Below are 18,626 nucleotides of genomic sequence, written 5' to 3' on the forward strand. Positions count from 1 at the left end.
GGGGGGGGGATGCGTAAATGCATTTTCCCAGCGAGATAAATAAAAAAGGGGGGGGCTGAGAGGCACCTGCCTTCCCCTCCCTCTAGATTGTCAAAAAAGTATAAACAACTTCGAATATTACCTGTTTATGCTTAGACCTAATCTGCCGACTGCCATGAGACGTACAAACTTATCGAAAAAATATATTAGTAAGATGAGAAAGTTGATTTAAAACGCCGTTTATTGAAACGAATAAACTTTTATTCAATATTTATCAAACAAAATGAAAAAAGAACAGATAATCAACAATTTTATAACTAGAAATGTCCAAAATTTTTGTAACATTAATATTAATTCTAGATATTTTTTCCTAATTAAACATTAACACTACAATTATACATATCCTTATTATAAAGATAGTTATAATTAAAAAACATAATCACATATGAACTGGTAAATATTTAGGGTATGTAGTTGTCATGTCGCCTGTTATCGTATTAGTTATAGTCAATAGGGTGAAAAGTGCAAAAACATATTCTCGCAGAGGTTTTATGTTTTTATAATGGCAACATTTTAATATGAAAGTCACTAGTCAAGTTGGGGTCAAAAGTGACATTTCGTTATTATTTGCAATTAAATTGTAAATTAAAATGTTTGGAAATTCATATTTCGCCGATTATAATTACCTGTCCTTACACTAGTAAGTTTGAATCAGTGGAAATCAATTGAGAATGATTATAAAAACTACCCGATACAATTTATACCTATAAATAATAATTCTTTTGAGTTATTATAACACATAAACAATGGCGACACACAAAAAAACTTAGTACTAAATACTAGTTATACGGAAATAGAGAATGAAGTCTGTCGTATCCGACTCGAAGGACCATGGATTGGACAATTTAACACATATCTATTTAGTTTCATTAATATCGGTCAAAAGGGGACTTATCTTATAATATTTCTGCTACTAATCATATGTTAGTATAGGAGATCATAAAATAATCTACTTAAGTGAGATATTCTAGAAATTAACGAATTTAAGGGTTATAGAAAAATAACTCCTAGATTTAATGTTACATCACAACATATATACGTACATACAAACATTTTACCATAGATATTAGATATCATTTTTGGTAAAAACAAAAGAGTTTAAAACATTTTAAGATATTAATACTATTTTCACATTTTTAAACAAAACAAAGTGAAATAACTTATATATGGCATAATTAACTCTTGTTATACGTTGGTATTTCTACTAATTATAATCAAGTATTTTGAGAATTTACATATGAGAGTTGAATAGATGAAAGGTATAGTCGAATTCAATAAAAATGATTTTATATTTACACATTTCACTGGCAATGTCATTTGTCTAGGGATATATAAGAACATTTCTGTGCTTTTACACTAAGATGATCATTTTGAATACATTTTTTAGTTATACAGTTGTTAAGTCAGGTTTGTTTTAATTTTTCACTTGAATTGAATTCGAATATAAGTAGGCGAGGAGGTAGATGGGAGATAGTAGGTGGGAGGTGGAAGGTGTGAGGTGTGCGTGTGTGTGTTCAAGGTGTGAGGTCTTGGAGTTCCTCCTCCTTGTCGTGGTGCATGTTGGAGTAGATGTGTATGCGCATGGCGGCGGCGGGCAGCGGGCCCGTGTTGCACAGCTCGCACGTCAACTCCTGGTTAGACGACGATGATGTCCTGTTGGTCATTTATTTCAGTTAGATTTTTTTCGAAGGATTACATTTGTGCTTCATAATCTTGACGTACACAATAATTAATTGGAAAAATATTAAAATTTTAAGTTGATAAAAAGATATATTGTAACAATATAGCCCATTTTAATATTTGTAGGGTAAGAAATCTCATTTATTCGTTACATTAAACTCCACTTAAACGGGTTTAGGTTCGTTAAAACTGTTTTGGTGGAATTTCACACACAATCATACTTTCGTTATAACTAACTAGCTGTTCCCGTGCGGCTTCGTCCGCATGAAATTATGAAAATTTTATTTTGTTGTTAACATTTGTCAAATTATCAATAGCAAATGTCAAAATGACATGACATGACAAACCTTAGCAATTTACTTTCTTGATGTTTTTATCCAAAATATTTACCCCCTAAATTTAATGGCGTGAAATTATATAGCCTAAAGCGTTACGTAAATGTAGGGCTTTTTATTAAAAAAAGAATTATTGAAAAATATGATGTAATTGCTGACATCTTAGACAACAAAGAAGTGTGTGTTTACGCTTTATTATAATAGCATAGAACGATAGATGAACATAAAATAAAAAAAAATGCCCCAGGGTTTAGACTCTCAATACCCATTTGACCATAACCTTAACACATAACTTACGCTAGAACAAGTTAGGGGTGTCTAGACCTGCAATTACGTTGTATGTGTTTGTATTGGCAGAGTATTGTGTGTGGTGCGGACCTGGCGAGCATGTGGTGCAGCGCGAGGTTGGCGGCGCGCAGCCGCAGCAGCGCGGCGCGGGGCGGCGCGCGCAGCTCCAGCGGGCGGTGCAGCGCGTACAGCAGCGCGCGCTCCGCCATGCCGGGCACGCTGATCTCCAGCAGCTCGCTCTCTTCCGCCGACCGCCAGCGCCACGCGTTCGCCACGCAGCACGCCGCGCGGTGCCGCCGCCGCTTGCGCAGCAGTCTGCCCACACATTATATGTATTGTTACTCAATATTACAAACGGAACTAGTAGTGGGGGATACTTAAAGTCTTTGCAAGGAATGAGGCCACCCTCAGTCTCTAAGTCGCTAACGAGCTCTCTAGGCCTCAGTACCTCAATCCTTTAGTCGCTCAACTCAGTAGCACAGTACATTCCTAGTCGTCACCACGGAACATTCGATATCTTATACGTAGTTGCCTTTGTGTATTTGTTTTAAAGTAGTTCACCATTATTGCTCATATTACCGCACGACTACTATTTTTTAAAAATTCACTTGTATGGAAATTTATAACAACATATAAATATCGAAGGGCGAAAGGCTATTTGTTTTAAGCGCCATTTTAGGTGATATTTACTTATACAGTAGAACCTCGATTAGTTAAAGTCCACGGGAAATACAAAATATTTTAAGATATAGAGGTTTTAAGTTATCAAAGGTCAATGTTATAGAGGTTTTGGACTCTGATAGGAAGGGAACATATTTTTTGAAATTACTATTAGACAACTTATTTAATTGATACTGTCGCTTTTAACTCAGAGCAATACTTCTCGTCAAGACTCTTGAGTCTTGACGAGAAGTAAGTTGTTACGCGCCAATCTATCCATACTTCTAGTGACATTGACAGCTGTCAGCTAGGGACGTGCCGTTTATGCCGATAATCTAGAGTTGCGCCAATTCTATAGCACGGTACTAATTTTATTCCTAACATTACATAGATTTTTAAGTTATCGAGGTTTTACTGTATATATTTTTTTGCGTTATTAATAAATATTGAAGTATGCAGAATAGTATATATCTATAACCCACTTAATAAAAAATGTACTGTTGATAATATAGATATAAAATGAAAAAAACCCTTACTTTAAGATTAAGATGTACCGTATCGTACTCACTTCATGATATCCTCGCGTATGAACTTTGGCACCTTAGGATGGAACTCGTCGTCAGCCGCGGGCGTGTCCTGCCCCTCGCTGCAGAACATCATGTAGTCCATCAGGTGTCGCACGTGGTTTATCTACATTACACACTTCTATTTAAAAAACATTCAAATATATAATCTCTGTTCTCATCTCTAAACTAAATAAGTTAACTTAGTTGACTAAACAAGAATTTAGTTTCAAATCTTACTGATATTATAAAAATAACAATTTAGAAGGCTGATTGGATGTTTGTTAAAAGTATATAACATAGAATATAAATATAGAGAATAGTCTGGAAAAACACAGACCACATACTATGTTACTTTAATAATTAATAAAAAATAAAGAGGTAATATTAGTATAATTACATTTTTGTATGTATTGAAATAATTTAAAGACTACTGGGTGCATTTCAGAAATTATTTCACCACTAGCTGTTCTCATGCGACTTCATCCGCATGAAATTATAAAAATTTCATTTTATTGTTCACAATTGTCAAATTGACATGATGTCAAACCATAGCAATCTTGCTTTTTTGATGTTGGCAGCAACTTATGGTCTCTTTCCCACATTAGGGTTTTTATCCAAAATATTTACCCTCTAAGTTTAATGGTGTGAAAATATATAGCCTAAAGCGTAACGTAAGTGTAGGGCTTTTTATTAAAAGAAGAATTATTCAAAAATATGGTGTAAATGCTGACATCTTAGACAACAAAGAAGTGTGTGTTTACGCTTTATTATAATAATATAGATTAGAAAGGTAAATTATCTGTAAGTAACGTAGGATATATCTTTTATATCACGAGGACGAATTCGCGAGCAACAGCTAGTTTATCTCTGAGTAACTCACCAGACCGATATCTTCTACATCGAGTTCTGCGTCGATATTAACGAGTATATCGTGCTCGGGGAAGTAGGGGCGGCCGTCGTCATGGCTGCCCAGTCCACACAATGTACTCACGTAGCGCGTACAATGCTCGTCTCGACGCAACTCCGCCCTGCATTACAATATTCATGTTTTTTATTAAATTGGCGTATGTCAACATGTCCCTACTAAGGGCGTCACAGCCATGTTATGCTTTAATAAAATATAGTCTTCATTACCTCTTATGTTTTCTACCAATTTGCACAGAATAACCTTACCAATATGGCCGTCGTGTCGTCGAGCTAATGCAACACCCTTATTTTTGACATCCGACTACTATCCGATTATTAACATAACAAGCAGAATTACGACATTTTAAAATCATGACATAAATATTTTAAATAATGTTTTGGATCACAATTACAAAGGTTATATCGTTATTTCAAATTATGACAAATGTATTGATTTATAGCACAGACTAAATAACCTTCAAGAATACAGAATACATCAAAATAGTTAAAAAGCTAACACTACGTAGGGTCTGTGCTGCTCTAACATCTCTATCGGACGTCATTTCTAAATACTTCCTTACGCATATCTTCCACACAATCCATACATTCTTTGTTCTTCCTTTGTTGGCTACATGCAATGTACACTCAATCTTGATCATATCATATGAATATTATAAATGCGAAAGTTACGATGGATGGATGGATGTTTGGTAGAATGTCTGAACGGATCTCCATAAAATTTGGCACAGGTTTAGAGCGTAGTCTGGAAGAACACATAGGCTACTTTTTATCCCGGGAATAGTTACGGTTCATATCTTACTAAAATTTGGCACAGATATAAAACAAAGTCTGGAGTACACATGGCTCAAGGTTCATCCCCGAGAAATGTCCGGTTCCCGAGAGATACGTAGTTTTTTGTTATTTATATAGTTCGTATATTTTTTAATACTACTCGGACGAAGTCGCGGGCAACAGCTAGTACTTCACATTTCTAAAAGGGTGTTTGTAGATTGCCTTGATAACACTAAACTGCTATTATCATAAAGAGGAAAGATTTATATGTATTGAAATAATTTAAAAACTACTGGACCGATTTCAAAAAAAAATATTATTTTTTTTTTATTTCACACAAAGAAAGTCGCGAGGAACAGCTACTTATACTAATATTATAAATGCGAAAATTTTGATGGATGGATGGATGTTAGAGCTTGCAGCCTAAACGGCTGAAGGGATCTGGATGAAATTTGGAATAGATGTAGAGTATAGTCTGGAAGAACACATAGGCCACTTGCTTTTTTTTTATTCCGCGCGGACGGAGTCGCGTGGAACAACTAGTTATAAATAAAATAAGTAAGCTTACTGTGGGCAGAAGAGCAGCGCTATGATGGCCGGCAGCGCGGGGATGTTGGGCATCAGCGTGGTGTGGTGCAGCGTCAGCGTGCTGCCCATCTCGTTCTGACACACCTGCGCCGCTACTACCAATCTAAAAAATAAATAATTCAAATTGATTTACAAGCCATAAATTTCAATTTAGTATTATTATTGATGTTAACTATCTTGTACTATTTTAGAATTCTATAATTTGATCTGAATGTGGTGGTTGTACAAAAAATCATCCATCTTGTGGCGGCGGCCATCTTGGATTTATGACACTGACATAAATGTACAAAAATCTTTGGTATCTTTTTGACAGGTCTACGCCTACCTTGCATTTAGAGTCACCAGTAAGCTAACATTTTATGCACACTTTAATGGTTGTAATAAAAAAATATTTACTTTTCATATATTTCCTGCGGTTCAGTATCTAACAGCACGGAGTTGACAGAATTCCACTCGATATGGACAAGTTTCTCTCGACCCGAGTACATCAGACTGTGAATGTTGGTTTCCAACGGACTGTAGAAACAAAACAGTTTAAATATTAATATACAATATCTAGTACTGGCATCAGGGTAATGCGAGATGGGGCGACAGTCCAAGGCGCCGGACATAAAGGACTGACACACCCATAGATAAAGTATACGATTTACTCTATAATTTATTGGTTTACTAGAATTTTTAAGGTAAGAAAATATTTATTAAACTGGCACTATCTATTAATAACAAGAAAATAAGAATTTATGTACTGGTACATATATAAGCAATAAAAAAACCATAGACATTAGACTTTTTGTTCATAAAAAAGGGGACAAACAAGCAGCGAATCACTTAATTCATACTAATATTATAAATGCGAAAGTTTAAATGGACTGATGGATGTTTGTTAGAGTTTGTTCTCTAAACGGCTAAACGGATTTTAATGAAATTTAGCATAGATGTAGAAGATAGTTTGAAGAACACATAGGCTACTTACATTTGCTTTTTTAACTACTCGCGGACGGAGTCGTGGGCGAAAGCGAGTGAGCAATATAAATTAAAAGGGGGCAAACGAGTAGCGGATCGCTTTTATAACTAAATATTTACCTGAATGGTCCCTTCAAGCAGACGTCAGTGTCGCAGTCCTTATAGTTGGGGGGCTCCATCTCGTTCATGTGACAGAACGCGGCCTCGGCCTGCTCCTTGTTGTATGCTCTCTTCTGGACCATGTTTAGACTATTCGCCATCTCTCTCACGTCATGATTTAACTAGAAAATAGAATAAAAAGACAAATATAAACCAAACAAGACCCTCAATATTATGTTCAGTACCACAGACTTGTCTGGATTATTATACAAAAATGTAAAGAAGAATAATTTGTTCACTATGTACTCAAAAACTAAATTAATTTGATAAACTCCTGTACGATTAGAAAAGTTTTCAGATAGCGTGAAAATTGTATCTTTTGGATTATAAAATATTTTGAGATGGACGAAAATATTAAGAAATCTGCTTTAAAGACTTAACAAATTTGACTTTTTTTTAAAATACTCTTAATACCTTAGATTCATAGCTCTCCTCGCAGGGCACAGCGAGCCCCTTGTCCAACAGCGCCTTGTTGACGCTCGTCTTGCCGTGCTCCGCGAACAGCTCTATCGATACCACGCCGTTCACTACCGAATACACCTGGAAACATATCTACATCTTACTATTTAAATCTTACTAATAACATATGCGAAAGTTCAGATGGATAGATGGATGTTTGTTAGAGTTCGTAGCATAAACGGCTGAACGGATTTCGATGAAATTTGGGATAGATGTAGAGGATAGTCTGGAAGAACACACTGACTACTTACTTTTGTATTTTTTTTAATAACTTAGGCCAAAGCTAAACATATATTTGAGACCGAACACCTAATCTCTAAAAAGATCTAGGTGTTATTGGTGTTATAGGATTGTTAGGTGTTATACTATTCTTTCTCTATTGATTGTGAAAGCAATCACCTAAGAGTCCTTTAGAGCGCGCGAACACCTTTACCTAAACTATCGCTAAACTGTTCAGTCGCGCTTTGATACTTAATAGCTTATATGAAGGTGTGAACACTACAGGATTTTTAATAGTGCAACTAAACAGTTTAACTGGCTGCACAACAATCGACAACCACACAACAGTTGCACGATAGTTTAGTCAATGTTGTGAGCAAGCTCTTAACCGTAGTATTAAATGTGTTTAGTGGTGTTTGGTGTTGTGTAGTGTTGTGTAATGTTGTGTAGTGCTGTGTAGTGTTGTGTAGTGTTGTGTAGTGTTGTGTAGTGGTGTGTAGTGTTGTGTAGTGCTGTGTAGTGTTGTGTTGTTTAGTGTTGTGTAGTGTTGTGTTGTGTAGTGTTGTGTAGTGTTGTTAAGTGGTGTGTAGTGTTGTGTAGTGCTGTGTAGTGGTGTGTTGTGTAGTGTTGTGTAGTGGTGTGTAGTGTTGTGTTGTGTAGTGTTGTGTTGTGTAGTGTTGTGTAGTGTTGTGTAGTGGTGTGTAGTGCTGTGTAGTGTTGTGTTGCGTTGTGTAGTGTTGTGTAGTGCTGTGTAGTGTTGTGTTGTGTAGTGTTGTGTAGTGTTGTGTAGTGGTGTGTAGTGGTGCGCAGTGGCAGCACCTTGCCGAGCAGGCGGCCGCGCGTGACAAGCGAGGTGAAGAGGTGCGCGGCGGCGGGCGCCCAGTGCGCATGGTGGTCCAGCAGCGGCGCGGGCGCCACGCCGGCCAGCGCGCACTGCATACCCAGCGGCGGCGCGCTGCGGCACACGCCCGCCGGCAGCGAGCGCACGCTGCCCGCACTCACGCGCCCGCAGCTGCCGTAGTCGATGTACAACACCTAATACACAAAATTAACTCTATGCTGTAGATGTTAAGAGATATTTTTTCGCTTACGTTAAAACAGAGGGACATCGTCGACTATTACAAAGCTTTAGAAACTAGTGACCGTCTTTATTTCTATTAATATGTATCACAAACGTGTTTTTGAAACCGTACAACTATACAAGTTTCTTAAGTTTTATTTGTGTATATTTATGCAGCTAACTGTAATACATCATATTTCATCAAAAACAGATTTATTCGGTAATGAAACTTGGCAAGAAAGAAATTAAAAAATAAAACAAATATTTACTAATTTAACACCTTAAATGCCATCGACTAGGAAGTTCACTTATTCGAATACCAGTTTGACTAACAAAAAAATAAAACATTTAAGAATGTGTCAATAACCTCCAGCATGTCCCTGTTGTGGAGGGCGAGTACGCGGGCGCGGTAGAAGGCGGTGCCGGCCGCGCTGGCGTAGGGCGCGGCGCAGAGCGCGCCGGGCCGCTCCCCCGCGCTGGCCAGCAGCCCGCCGCGGTTCAGCTCCTCCTCTATCTGGCGCAGCTCCGCTTCAGTTGACTCGTCGTCGTATTGTACCCAGAACTTGCTCACGGATATGAACTGCAACAAATTACATGCTGAGCTGGCTAGCTTTGACAACATTTTATATGTTAACGAGCTGTCGCCCGCAAACTTCGATGGCGCGGATTTAAAAAAAGTCATCTATCACTTAACCGCGTGTCTACCAGCTATCTTACAGTCAAAGTCCCGTCCAAATCGGTCCACACTTTCCAGAGATAGCGGTCCGGTCGCCATTTTGACAGCGCGGAATTAAAAAAAAAAATAGCCCATAATGTGCATGTCTATATCAGCTACCCTTCAGTGAAAGTCCGGTCGAAATCTGTTTCGGAGATTACCAGGAACAAACACGGCTTGCGGACAGATAAAAACGTTTTAAGTACGATATTCATTATTAGCAAATACAATGTGTTTACCAGAAATCTGGAACTTTTCTCTTGATATTACAGACACTCCAATTTTATTACATGTAATAGATTTGTCTTTAGAATAGGTCTAATAAGTAAGTATTTTACTTTCGTTTCTTTTTGTGGCAATAAATACTATTTTATTCTAAAATAAGTATTCATAATATAAAATTAGGGCTTTCAAGAGTAGTGTAAACGGATAAATATCAGTATATTTTTTATTTTCTTTGTCAATGTAGACATGTAGACATTATATAATGTAATATGATTGTGGTACGTTTACAAAATATAAAAAAATTGCGTTTTTTTTATCATATAGATGAAGCTGACTGTACATATATAGATAAAAATTATTACTTGGGACAATTTGAGAGGGAAGTGCGTGTCGTCGATCTCCGGCAGGCGCGGCACCATCTTCTCCAAGTCCACGTTCGCAGTCGCTTTCTCGTATACCGCTGCTAATTCGTTCGCTTTTTCTATACTGAAACACGAGAAATTATTAAATTTACTGGTTAACAATATTTAGTTTTTTTTTATAGAAGAATATTTGATTTTTGTTGAATTATTGTAGTTTAGTGTAGTTTACCAAATCTAGTATAATAGTGAGAAAGTTCTTTGTTAACTTTGTTTGTTAACTTAAAATTTAAAGATGTTAACTTAATATTATAGCTTACTAGTTATTGCTCGCGACATCGTTCGCGTTAAATTAAGAAAATAAAAAAACATTGCCGTGTTACTTGCTGATAACATAGCTTTTTAATGGTGATTTATTTAAATCGGTCCAGTAGTTTTTGAGTTATTTTGATACATACAAAAATACAAATCTTTCCTCTTTATATCAGTATAGTTAGAATTTATCTGTGTTTTACTTTCCATGTGTTTTCTTATAAATCTACATTTATGTTTTACTTACGGCAAAAGAGGTATACGAATCTCTGTACGTATTTGTCGAGCCTTGACAGCTTTGTACACAGGAAGTACCACTTGTCCGGGAATGGTAGGGTCCTGTACAAAATTGGATTATATCAAATGTAATTTTTTTCTAAAGTAATATTGAAAATAAGTAATTAAACTCACCCCTGTTCTTTCGGGAGGTTTTGCTTCATCACTTCCGTCAGAGAACATCAAAAATATTTTCCTGTGAACGAGACATATTTAAATAATTAAAATAAAGAGTATTTAAATTAAAAAGTACTAATAATTTTGACTTTTTTTGACTACTTTGACTAGTAGGTTCCGGACAGTTCCACGGAGATCCCGGAATCCTCTCCTATTGCACTAGAGGCTTGCCGCCGAGGGGGTTTTAGTGGCTACAAACCTCACATAACTCTGTCTTCCCCCATAAGAAAGGGCATCTTTTTAAAGATCCCTCCCCCCCGCTACCAAAAAAAGGCGGGTCTAATGGAAGGGAATTCTAAATGGTCGATTGATTCTATAGAACGCGTCAAAGTGAAACTTAAAATAGCTTAGTAAAATTGATGCTTGACGATTAGAGACATGGTTGTGGTACAGTCAGCTTAATATATTCACGTTAACGAAACTTCAGAAACTTGTATACACCTTCGATTTAAAAAATATGTTTGCACGTATTCCTCTATAGCGTTTATTCATACAAACTGTGCATATCTTTGATGATTCAAAAAGTACTAATGTTCAAATTTACATTTAATTCAAATCATTCACACTACATAGTCCATTCCGAAGCAGTGTTAGTACTTAGTGCCGGGGTGGAAGGTGACGTGCGGCCGGTCCCCCAGCACGGCAGCCAGCTTGCGGCGCAGCGCGGGCGCGTAGGGCGGCAGCGGCTGGTGCGCGGGCCAGCCGGTGAGGTAGAGCGAGCGGCGCGGGTCGAGGCCAGCCAGCGCGCGCACCGCCTCGCGCTCGCGGCACTCGTCCCCCGACGCCTGCACGAAGTACTGCGGGTAGAACGCGCCCGCTATTATCAACTGGAAATCAAACAAACTCGGATTAGTTTATGATAAGTATGGGAGTAACAGAAACGACGCTTGCTTAGTGCAGACTGGTTTATTGACGTCACCTAGACGTAGCCGTCGGGCGCAGCCGACCGTTCCATTCCAGGTTTAATTTAATTTGTTTAATTTAACAGTTTAATTTGTTCTCACGGACGTACAAAAACACAGTATTTTAAATATTTCTTCAAGAAAAATGAAAGGCATTTGGGATGATAATATAATTTTTTTACAAGTATTGCGGTATTAGAAATTAAACTCATGACTATTTTGATTGATCTATTTTGATTTGTGTAAGAAAAAAACTTCTTTCGAGGTAATCGTACTAATATTATAAATGCGAAAGTTTAGATGGATGGATGTTTGCTTATACATATCTTCAAAACGGCTTAATGAATCTCTTTGAAATTTGGCATAATCTAGAAGAACAATGTTAAGATTTTTTTTTATTCGGCATGACTCACGGGCGATAGCTATTTTTAAATAAAATCAATTATGCAAAGAACAACTAAATTTAGATTACACTTTTTGGTATTTTAACTATAGTATTTTTCAATCAATAACATTTATCGATTATTCCAACTTACTTTAAGCACTAGTGTGATCTCATGCTTGGCCCAGGGCGAGGGCACGGCGCTGTCGAGCCCCTCCCGCGCGAGGCGCGCGCGCAGCTCCCGCACGAGGTCGTCCAGCTCGCGCAACGCGCGCATCTGCACGTAGAAGCGGCGCGCCCACTGGCCCTCGCTGCCGGCCTCCTTGAAGTAGTTCATTCTGCGCAGGTGGTTCCACACCTAGATGGACAATAAACATAGTTACAATTATTGTATAATCTGTGATGTCAAAGATGAGGTTATGATAATATAATTAACTAGCTTTCGCCCGCGACTCCGTCCACGCGGAATTGAAAACACAAAAGTAAGTAGCCTATGTGTTCTTCCAGACTATCCTTTACATCTATATCAAATTTCATCAAAATCTGTTCAGCCGTTTTGGCTACAATCTTTAACATCCATCCATCTAAACTATCGTATTTATGATATTAGTATGATGGTTGTCATAGTAGGATTTAAAATATAGCTTATGTTAAAATTGTCCTATCAAAATCGTTTCACCTATTTTGGAGATTACACGAACAAAACACATACAGAAAATTTTAAATTACTCACATACAATTTTAGTTAGTTAAATATGAACAAGTTTACTTAGTCAAGTATACCTTATAAACATTGAGGAAGGCGATACAGTCGCTGGTGGAGCCGTCAGCCCACGTCAGCTTCGAGTTGTACGCATTCAGCTTCTCTCGGAACGGACTGTTGAATACATTCTTCACGGACATCGCCGCAGCTGGGAATAACAAACTTTGTTGTGTTATAAATGTACAGTGGGGTATGCTGGTGGTACTCTTCATCTAAAACAATAATCACCTTGAGAGAATAAAAAAAAACGTTATTTTTTTACAAAACATCTGAAAACATCGAAAAACTTTTTTTAAATTTGTTACAGTTGCAAATTATTTGGTTTTAGGTGCATAATGTAATAATTCACAAATGTTTATTTCTCATAATATTGCATGCATGAAGAGATTATTGTTGTTACTTTGTATAGATGTTTGTAACAATAAATAATTAAAAAATATTTCAAGACAGCATTTAAGCAAGCAGAGAATGTGACTTGCAAGTTTTTATCAAAGTAGAGTATCTCAAACAACATAAAATGTGCTTTGTTGATTTTATTTCCTAACATTTTATAACTAAACTAGTCGTAGATCGCGTCTGCGTCCGCGCGGAAAAAAATATTAAACGTAGTTTTAGTTACTCAGTTACGTAGCTATTTATTGGTGAAAGAATTTTTAAAATTGCCCCAGTAGTTTTTGAGTTATTTCAATACATAAAAAACGCATAACCTTTATAATATTAGGATAGTTAAATAAAATAGAAGTATACCCATTATGATGCTTTCATCGAAGCATCCATAGATGTATCCGAGCACGATCAGCTTGGAGACCCTGACGTCCAGCGGCAGCTTGGCCATGATGCGGCCCAGGTACGTGACGTCACCGTCAGACACGCACCACTCGTCGTCTATCGTCTTCTTCATACCACCCACCTAAGTACTTTCACTTATTACTAATATTATAAATGTCCAAGTTTAGATATTATTTAGAACAAATAGGCTAATAGATTTTTTTTTAATTCCGCGCACAAGACATCACGGGTGACAGCTTCATCTACACATATAAAAAGATTGAATATTTGATTTGACGCGAATTCAAGAAAAGAAATAAAATGTGCAAGTATTGCCGGAGGCCTGACTTTAATCTCCTTTCTTTTCCATCCTTAGCTTAAGAGGAAAGGACGGTAAGGAAAAATGGATTTGACGGGGGGGAGACGCATAAGAAAGGGAAATTTCCTGTTAATGTGCGTCTCTTCTCCCATCAATTAAGGATAAGCAACGCATCTACAATTAGCGATGTCTATGGGCAGCGGTCGCTTTGCCATTTTGGCGGAATCCGGTGGCCGCTTGCTTGTTTGCCAACTTGAGGGATATAAAAAACTATTCATAAATAACTGACCTCTTTGAGTACTAGTATAGTTTTATGTATATTGGACATATCGGGCGGGTCCATGGCGAGTGCGAGGATGTCGCTGGGCGGGCCCATGTCCAGCATCTTGGCCAGCAGCACCAGCCGCTCCAGCGGGCACCGCACTATCTCCGGCGGACACTCGTCCGGCAAATCGTTCTGGAATATTTTAAACACAGGACAAAAGTAAAAAAATGCTGCCGGTAAGGCTTCGAAATTAGTGTTGCAGATCTACAAGTCTCACATAAAATACACATACATTTTTAAATCGTATTTCCAATTTAAGGGTCCAAGAAGTGAGTATGTATGCCTTTCTTAGTCACAATACATTTACAATTCATGAGGATGCCTATCTGAGATTTGATGTGAGAAAAATCTGAGAATCATACCACAGCTTGATTGCCTGATTCCTTTAAAAAATTGTTATGTATAGTATTTTTCAAATATGTTAGCAACTCAGAACATCGTAAGATGCGGAAGGGCTTTCCATAGTGTACCGTGGACTTTAAGCCTCCTAGAGATATATAGATATATATGCGTGTATAAAAACTTACATAAAACCTCTCCGTGACGAGGCGGTAGAGTCGTCCGTCGCGCACGCGGCCGGCGCGGCCGGCGCGCTGCTCGCAGTTGGCCTTGGCCGCCCAGCTCAGCTGCAGCGATGTGAAGTTGGTGGCCGCGTCCGCCACCAGCACCTTCATCAGGCAGTAGTCGATCACTGCAACAATAAATAATAAACTATACATTTTTAATGTATAATTTATTTATAGAGCGTCGATGGCTCAGGGCTCTAATCTTGACTTCTAATCTACAGGTCTTTGTACAAAAGCGATTTTCGAATTTCATATGTACATAATTTACCCGACGTTCTTACGGTGAAGGAAAATATCGTGATGCAATCTGTACCTTTTGGCGAAGAAATTTAAACATACGTGTGAAGTCAACCAACCGGCACTGGAGCAGCGCGCTTGACTAAGGCCTTGTCACCCTAACTTATGGCAGGCCCCGAGCCCCTCAGTTGGGACGTGCATAACAACACGTGAAAAGCAAAATTAAACCTTCTTTCAACAACATAAAGCTAATGAAAAAATCTGCTCTGCTAAAATGGGTGTCAAGTAATAATGGTTGTGTACAGACCATACTTGATGTCGGGCACAGTGATGGAGCTCTCGGCGATGTTGGTGGCCAGTATGATCTTGCGCTGTCCGGGCGGCGCGCGCTGGAACACGCGCACCTGCTCGTCCGCGGTGATGGTGGAGTGCAGCGGCAACACCCACCATTTTGACTTCGTTACACCTAACTTCTCTGACATTTTTGATCTAGAAATAAACAAAACACTATGGTTATTAATATCTTTCAAACCATACAAACATCAGGTGTTTTTTGGGCTTTGCCATGTCCTATGTTAGTATAGTTTAAATAATTTGATCCGCAAACTCATACTATTAAATTTTTTTAGTTTTCTTTTCGAATTTATTAATTTTAACATATATCCTGATCAAAGATAGTTTCTAGTAATTCAGTATGTATTAAGCAAAAGATGAAATATTATTCACTCACCGCAGTTCAAAATTTGTCAAACAATCATATAACTCCTCAATTTCATTAATACCAGGTAAGAATATCAAAACAGAGGGTAAATCAGCTTCAGCTCTGTTCCCGAAGTTCTCTTCTTTTTCATCAATTTGTTCGAAAGCGTCTATCAATTTTATCACCAGGTGATGCATTTCCGGAGGGATTCCTGGTGATTCATTCTTCATTGATGTAATCTTGTCCAATATCTGCAAATAGAACACAAATCTCTGTATCCTTCAAGACTTTAAACCCACAAATAGAAAGCATAGAACAGTTAGAAAGATTAGTAGACACTTACAAGGAAATCATCTCACTAATATTATAAATGCAAAAGTTTAGATGGATGGATGGATGTTTGTTGGAAGCTATCTCAAGTACTACTCTATGGATCTCTATGAAGTATGGATGTAGTAAGAATCTTGAAAAAGTGTATGTAAAACGGAAACTTACTGCTCCAAACTTATTTAGATGATTAAGGTAGAAAGTCTTCACGGTAAACATTGGATCTTTTTTCACAACTTTAATACACATGGCAGTCTGCAATCCCATCGGGGTTGGTATCATAAAATAATCCGCAAAAGCCTTCCGGTTGATCGTAGCCGACATGAGGACCACTTTGACATGCGGTGATACTGTGTACAGAAGTCTTTTCACCACAAGCAAAAGAAAATCCATTTCCTGACCGCGTTCATGTACTTCGTCTAATATTACATGTGTGAATTCATTCATATTCTTTGCTGAAACTAATTATAAAAAATGTGTTAACACATTGCAATATATTGTTTATTATTTAATTATATTTAGTTGCATATTTACCAAGTTTTTGTAGAAGTACACCAGTTGTAACATAACTTATGCGAGTATCGGATGACACTTTAGCTTCCAATGCCACCTTAAAATAAAAAAAGATAAGCATATTTTTAAAACACTGAATTGTAAAATGTTATACATAGAATTTGACAGAACATGGTTCAGAATCATCCATTTAAAAATTAGAATACATCAAAGAATAAAAATATATCAATAAATTAATCACCTGATATCCAACTACACCACTAACATCCCAGCCTCTCTCCTGAGCAACTCTCTTGGCAATAGAAATAGCTGCTATTCTCCTTGGTTGAGTGACAACAATTTTACATGGCCTACGGTTCTCAAATGAATCATCTAGAATCCATTGCGGTACTTGTGTTGTCTTACCACATCCAGTTGGACCTTCTATAATCACAACTGGATAGGCTGAGATGCTACTTAAAATCTAAAATAGAAAAATCTATTTAAGCAACCAAGTTATAATCGGAGATAGAGAGAGATCGGAGAGAATGTTTTAGGCATTTTTTAGTCATTTTGGTCAGTTTAGGAGGCATTTATAGGGTAAGAGTTAGTTATAGAAAAACAAAAGATTGTCTATGCCACAAACATTTAGTTTTGCTAATGAGAAAGTATGTCACCTGTTGTCTATATTCATTTATTGCTAAATTATTTGTATTCTCTTTTCTCTGGAATGAGTATTTATTGTATACTACATTCATCGCTTCCTCTGTGAGAGCCTCAATGTTCTGCATTGAGTAACTGCATGATGATAGCTGTTCCAAAGAATCCAGTCCACCAGCAAAACTATGGAATGTGTCTCTGTTCCCTTCATACTGAAAAATGAGTTATTTACTTTAATATTTTAGTTTAGCTTAAATTATAAAAAACGCGCATGCACAGCAATTGTGAGGGGTGTGATCGTATTCAACATTAGTTATTTATATACTATACTCATGTAATTTGGAAGTAAATAAAGCTACACACAGCTATTTAATTATATGTTTAATATTTATTATACGTGAATACCTTCAAATAATCTTCCATTTCTTTTTTTTTAATTGACTCCGCATAATCAGTGCCGCTCGCGAGAACAGAGTGACGATGATGTTCAGGTTTATTCAGTTCATTTATTGTATCTTCTTTAGTTATTCGCCGACCACCTGTTACTGGGCCTCGTAATTTTTTAACTTGTGCATTAGACGGACATGGATTGTTGAAAAAAGACCGCAGCTCCTCCATTCTTATAGTAAACGCCGTCAATACGGCGCTCACCTCACAATACGATACTTTTAGGAACAAACGCTAAAGGCAATAAAACCTAATTTATTTAAACGCGAAATGTCGTTTAAATGCATAAAAACAAGATAAAGTGAAACTGCCAAATTACGAAAACAACACTGAACTTCAACCACAGAGAATATCTATTAATCTATTGATGGAAGTAGTAATGGGACTCGAGTTGCTTATCACTCGAGTAATTTTTATTTCATTACTCGGATATTTTTGACTCGTAACCTTTCGAGTGATTTAAACCGAGTCGAATAAGAAATTCTTACAGCAATTTCAGTTAATTTGTTACCTTTTTAACTAAACACATTATTAGTGTCCGGTTGTTGATTTTTTTTACATTTTGTTTAAATTTCTGCAGCAGCGTTTTACAATAATGCGAAAATGGATTTCTATGTTAAATTAATATTGTTTTATTCCTTTTAAAAATTTGGTTACTCGAATTTTATATCATTGGCCTAGTCAGGGTAGGCTCCGAACCCCTCGGTGGAGACTTATAGTGAGCTGGTGATGATGATGATGAGTTTTATATTCAGAGTGACTTGAGTCAATAAAAACCACTCGAGTCTTATCTTCACTCGAGTGGGGTTCGAGTGAGAAAGTTACCACTACCAAGTGACTCGAGTGAAAAAAAATCACACGAGTCCAATCACTCGCAGACAAACACAGAGAACATAGCACAGAAAAGTACAGAGTAGCGAAAACTCATAATCTAGTTTGCAATCACAGTTTTTCCAGAAT

General features: G+C 37.3%; 1 protein-coding gene across 1 annotated transcript; it reads right to left on the reverse strand.

Moving 5' to 3' along the window:
• Window positions 1–514: 514 nt before the first annotated feature.
• Window positions 515–18,025, reverse strand: LOC106101139 (probable ATP-dependent RNA helicase spindle-E). Its single transcript, XM_013280267.1, has 26 exons — window positions 17,625–18,025; window positions 17,237–17,431; window positions 16,822–17,043; window positions 16,602–16,677; window positions 16,236–16,528; window positions 15,771–15,991; window positions 15,348–15,529; window positions 14,765–14,928; window positions 14,202–14,369; window positions 13,573–13,735; window positions 12,846–12,973; window positions 12,217–12,420; window positions 11,376–11,605; window positions 10,737–10,797; window positions 10,573–10,664; window positions 10,017–10,140; window positions 9,082–9,294; window positions 8,474–8,689; window positions 7,391–7,516; window positions 6,938–7,098; window positions 6,251–6,370; window positions 5,835–5,957; window positions 4,449–4,596; window positions 3,571–3,692; window positions 2,433–2,657; window positions 515–1,692 (listed from the first exon to the last, which is right to left on the reverse strand). The coding sequence occupies exons 1-26, from the start codon at window positions 17,835–17,837 to the stop codon at window positions 1,554–1,556; spliced, it is 4,329 nt and encodes a 1,442-aa protein (XP_013135721.1). The 5' UTR covers window positions 17,838–18,025; the 3' UTR covers window positions 515–1,553.
• Window positions 18,026–18,626: the final 601 nt, after the last annotated feature.

Source organism: Papilio polytes, unplaced genomic scaffold, assembly GCF_000836215.1.
Source record: "Papilio polytes unplaced genomic scaffold, Ppol_1.0 DF824024.1, whole genome shotgun sequence".
Classification (NCBI taxonomy): domain Eukaryota; kingdom Metazoa; phylum Arthropoda; class Insecta; order Lepidoptera; family Papilionidae; genus Papilio; species Papilio polytes.

What these genes read in the sequence shown, in the direction of transcription:
- LOC106101139 (XM_013280267.1), bottom strand. Translation starts at nt 17,837, where the DNA reads ATGGAGGAGCTGCGGTCTTTTTTCAACAATCCATGTCCGTCTAATGCA. An exon ending in CCTTCCTCAATGTTTATAAG is followed by an intron (nt 12,421 to 12,845) that starts GTATACTTGACT and finishes TTGTCCATCTAG; the next exon opens with GTGTGGAACCACCTGCGCAG. An exon ending in ATTCGTATACCTCTTTTGCC is followed by an intron (nt 10,141 to 10,572) that starts GTAAGTAAAACA and finishes CTCGTGTTTCAG; the next exon opens with TATAGAAAAAGCGAACGAAT.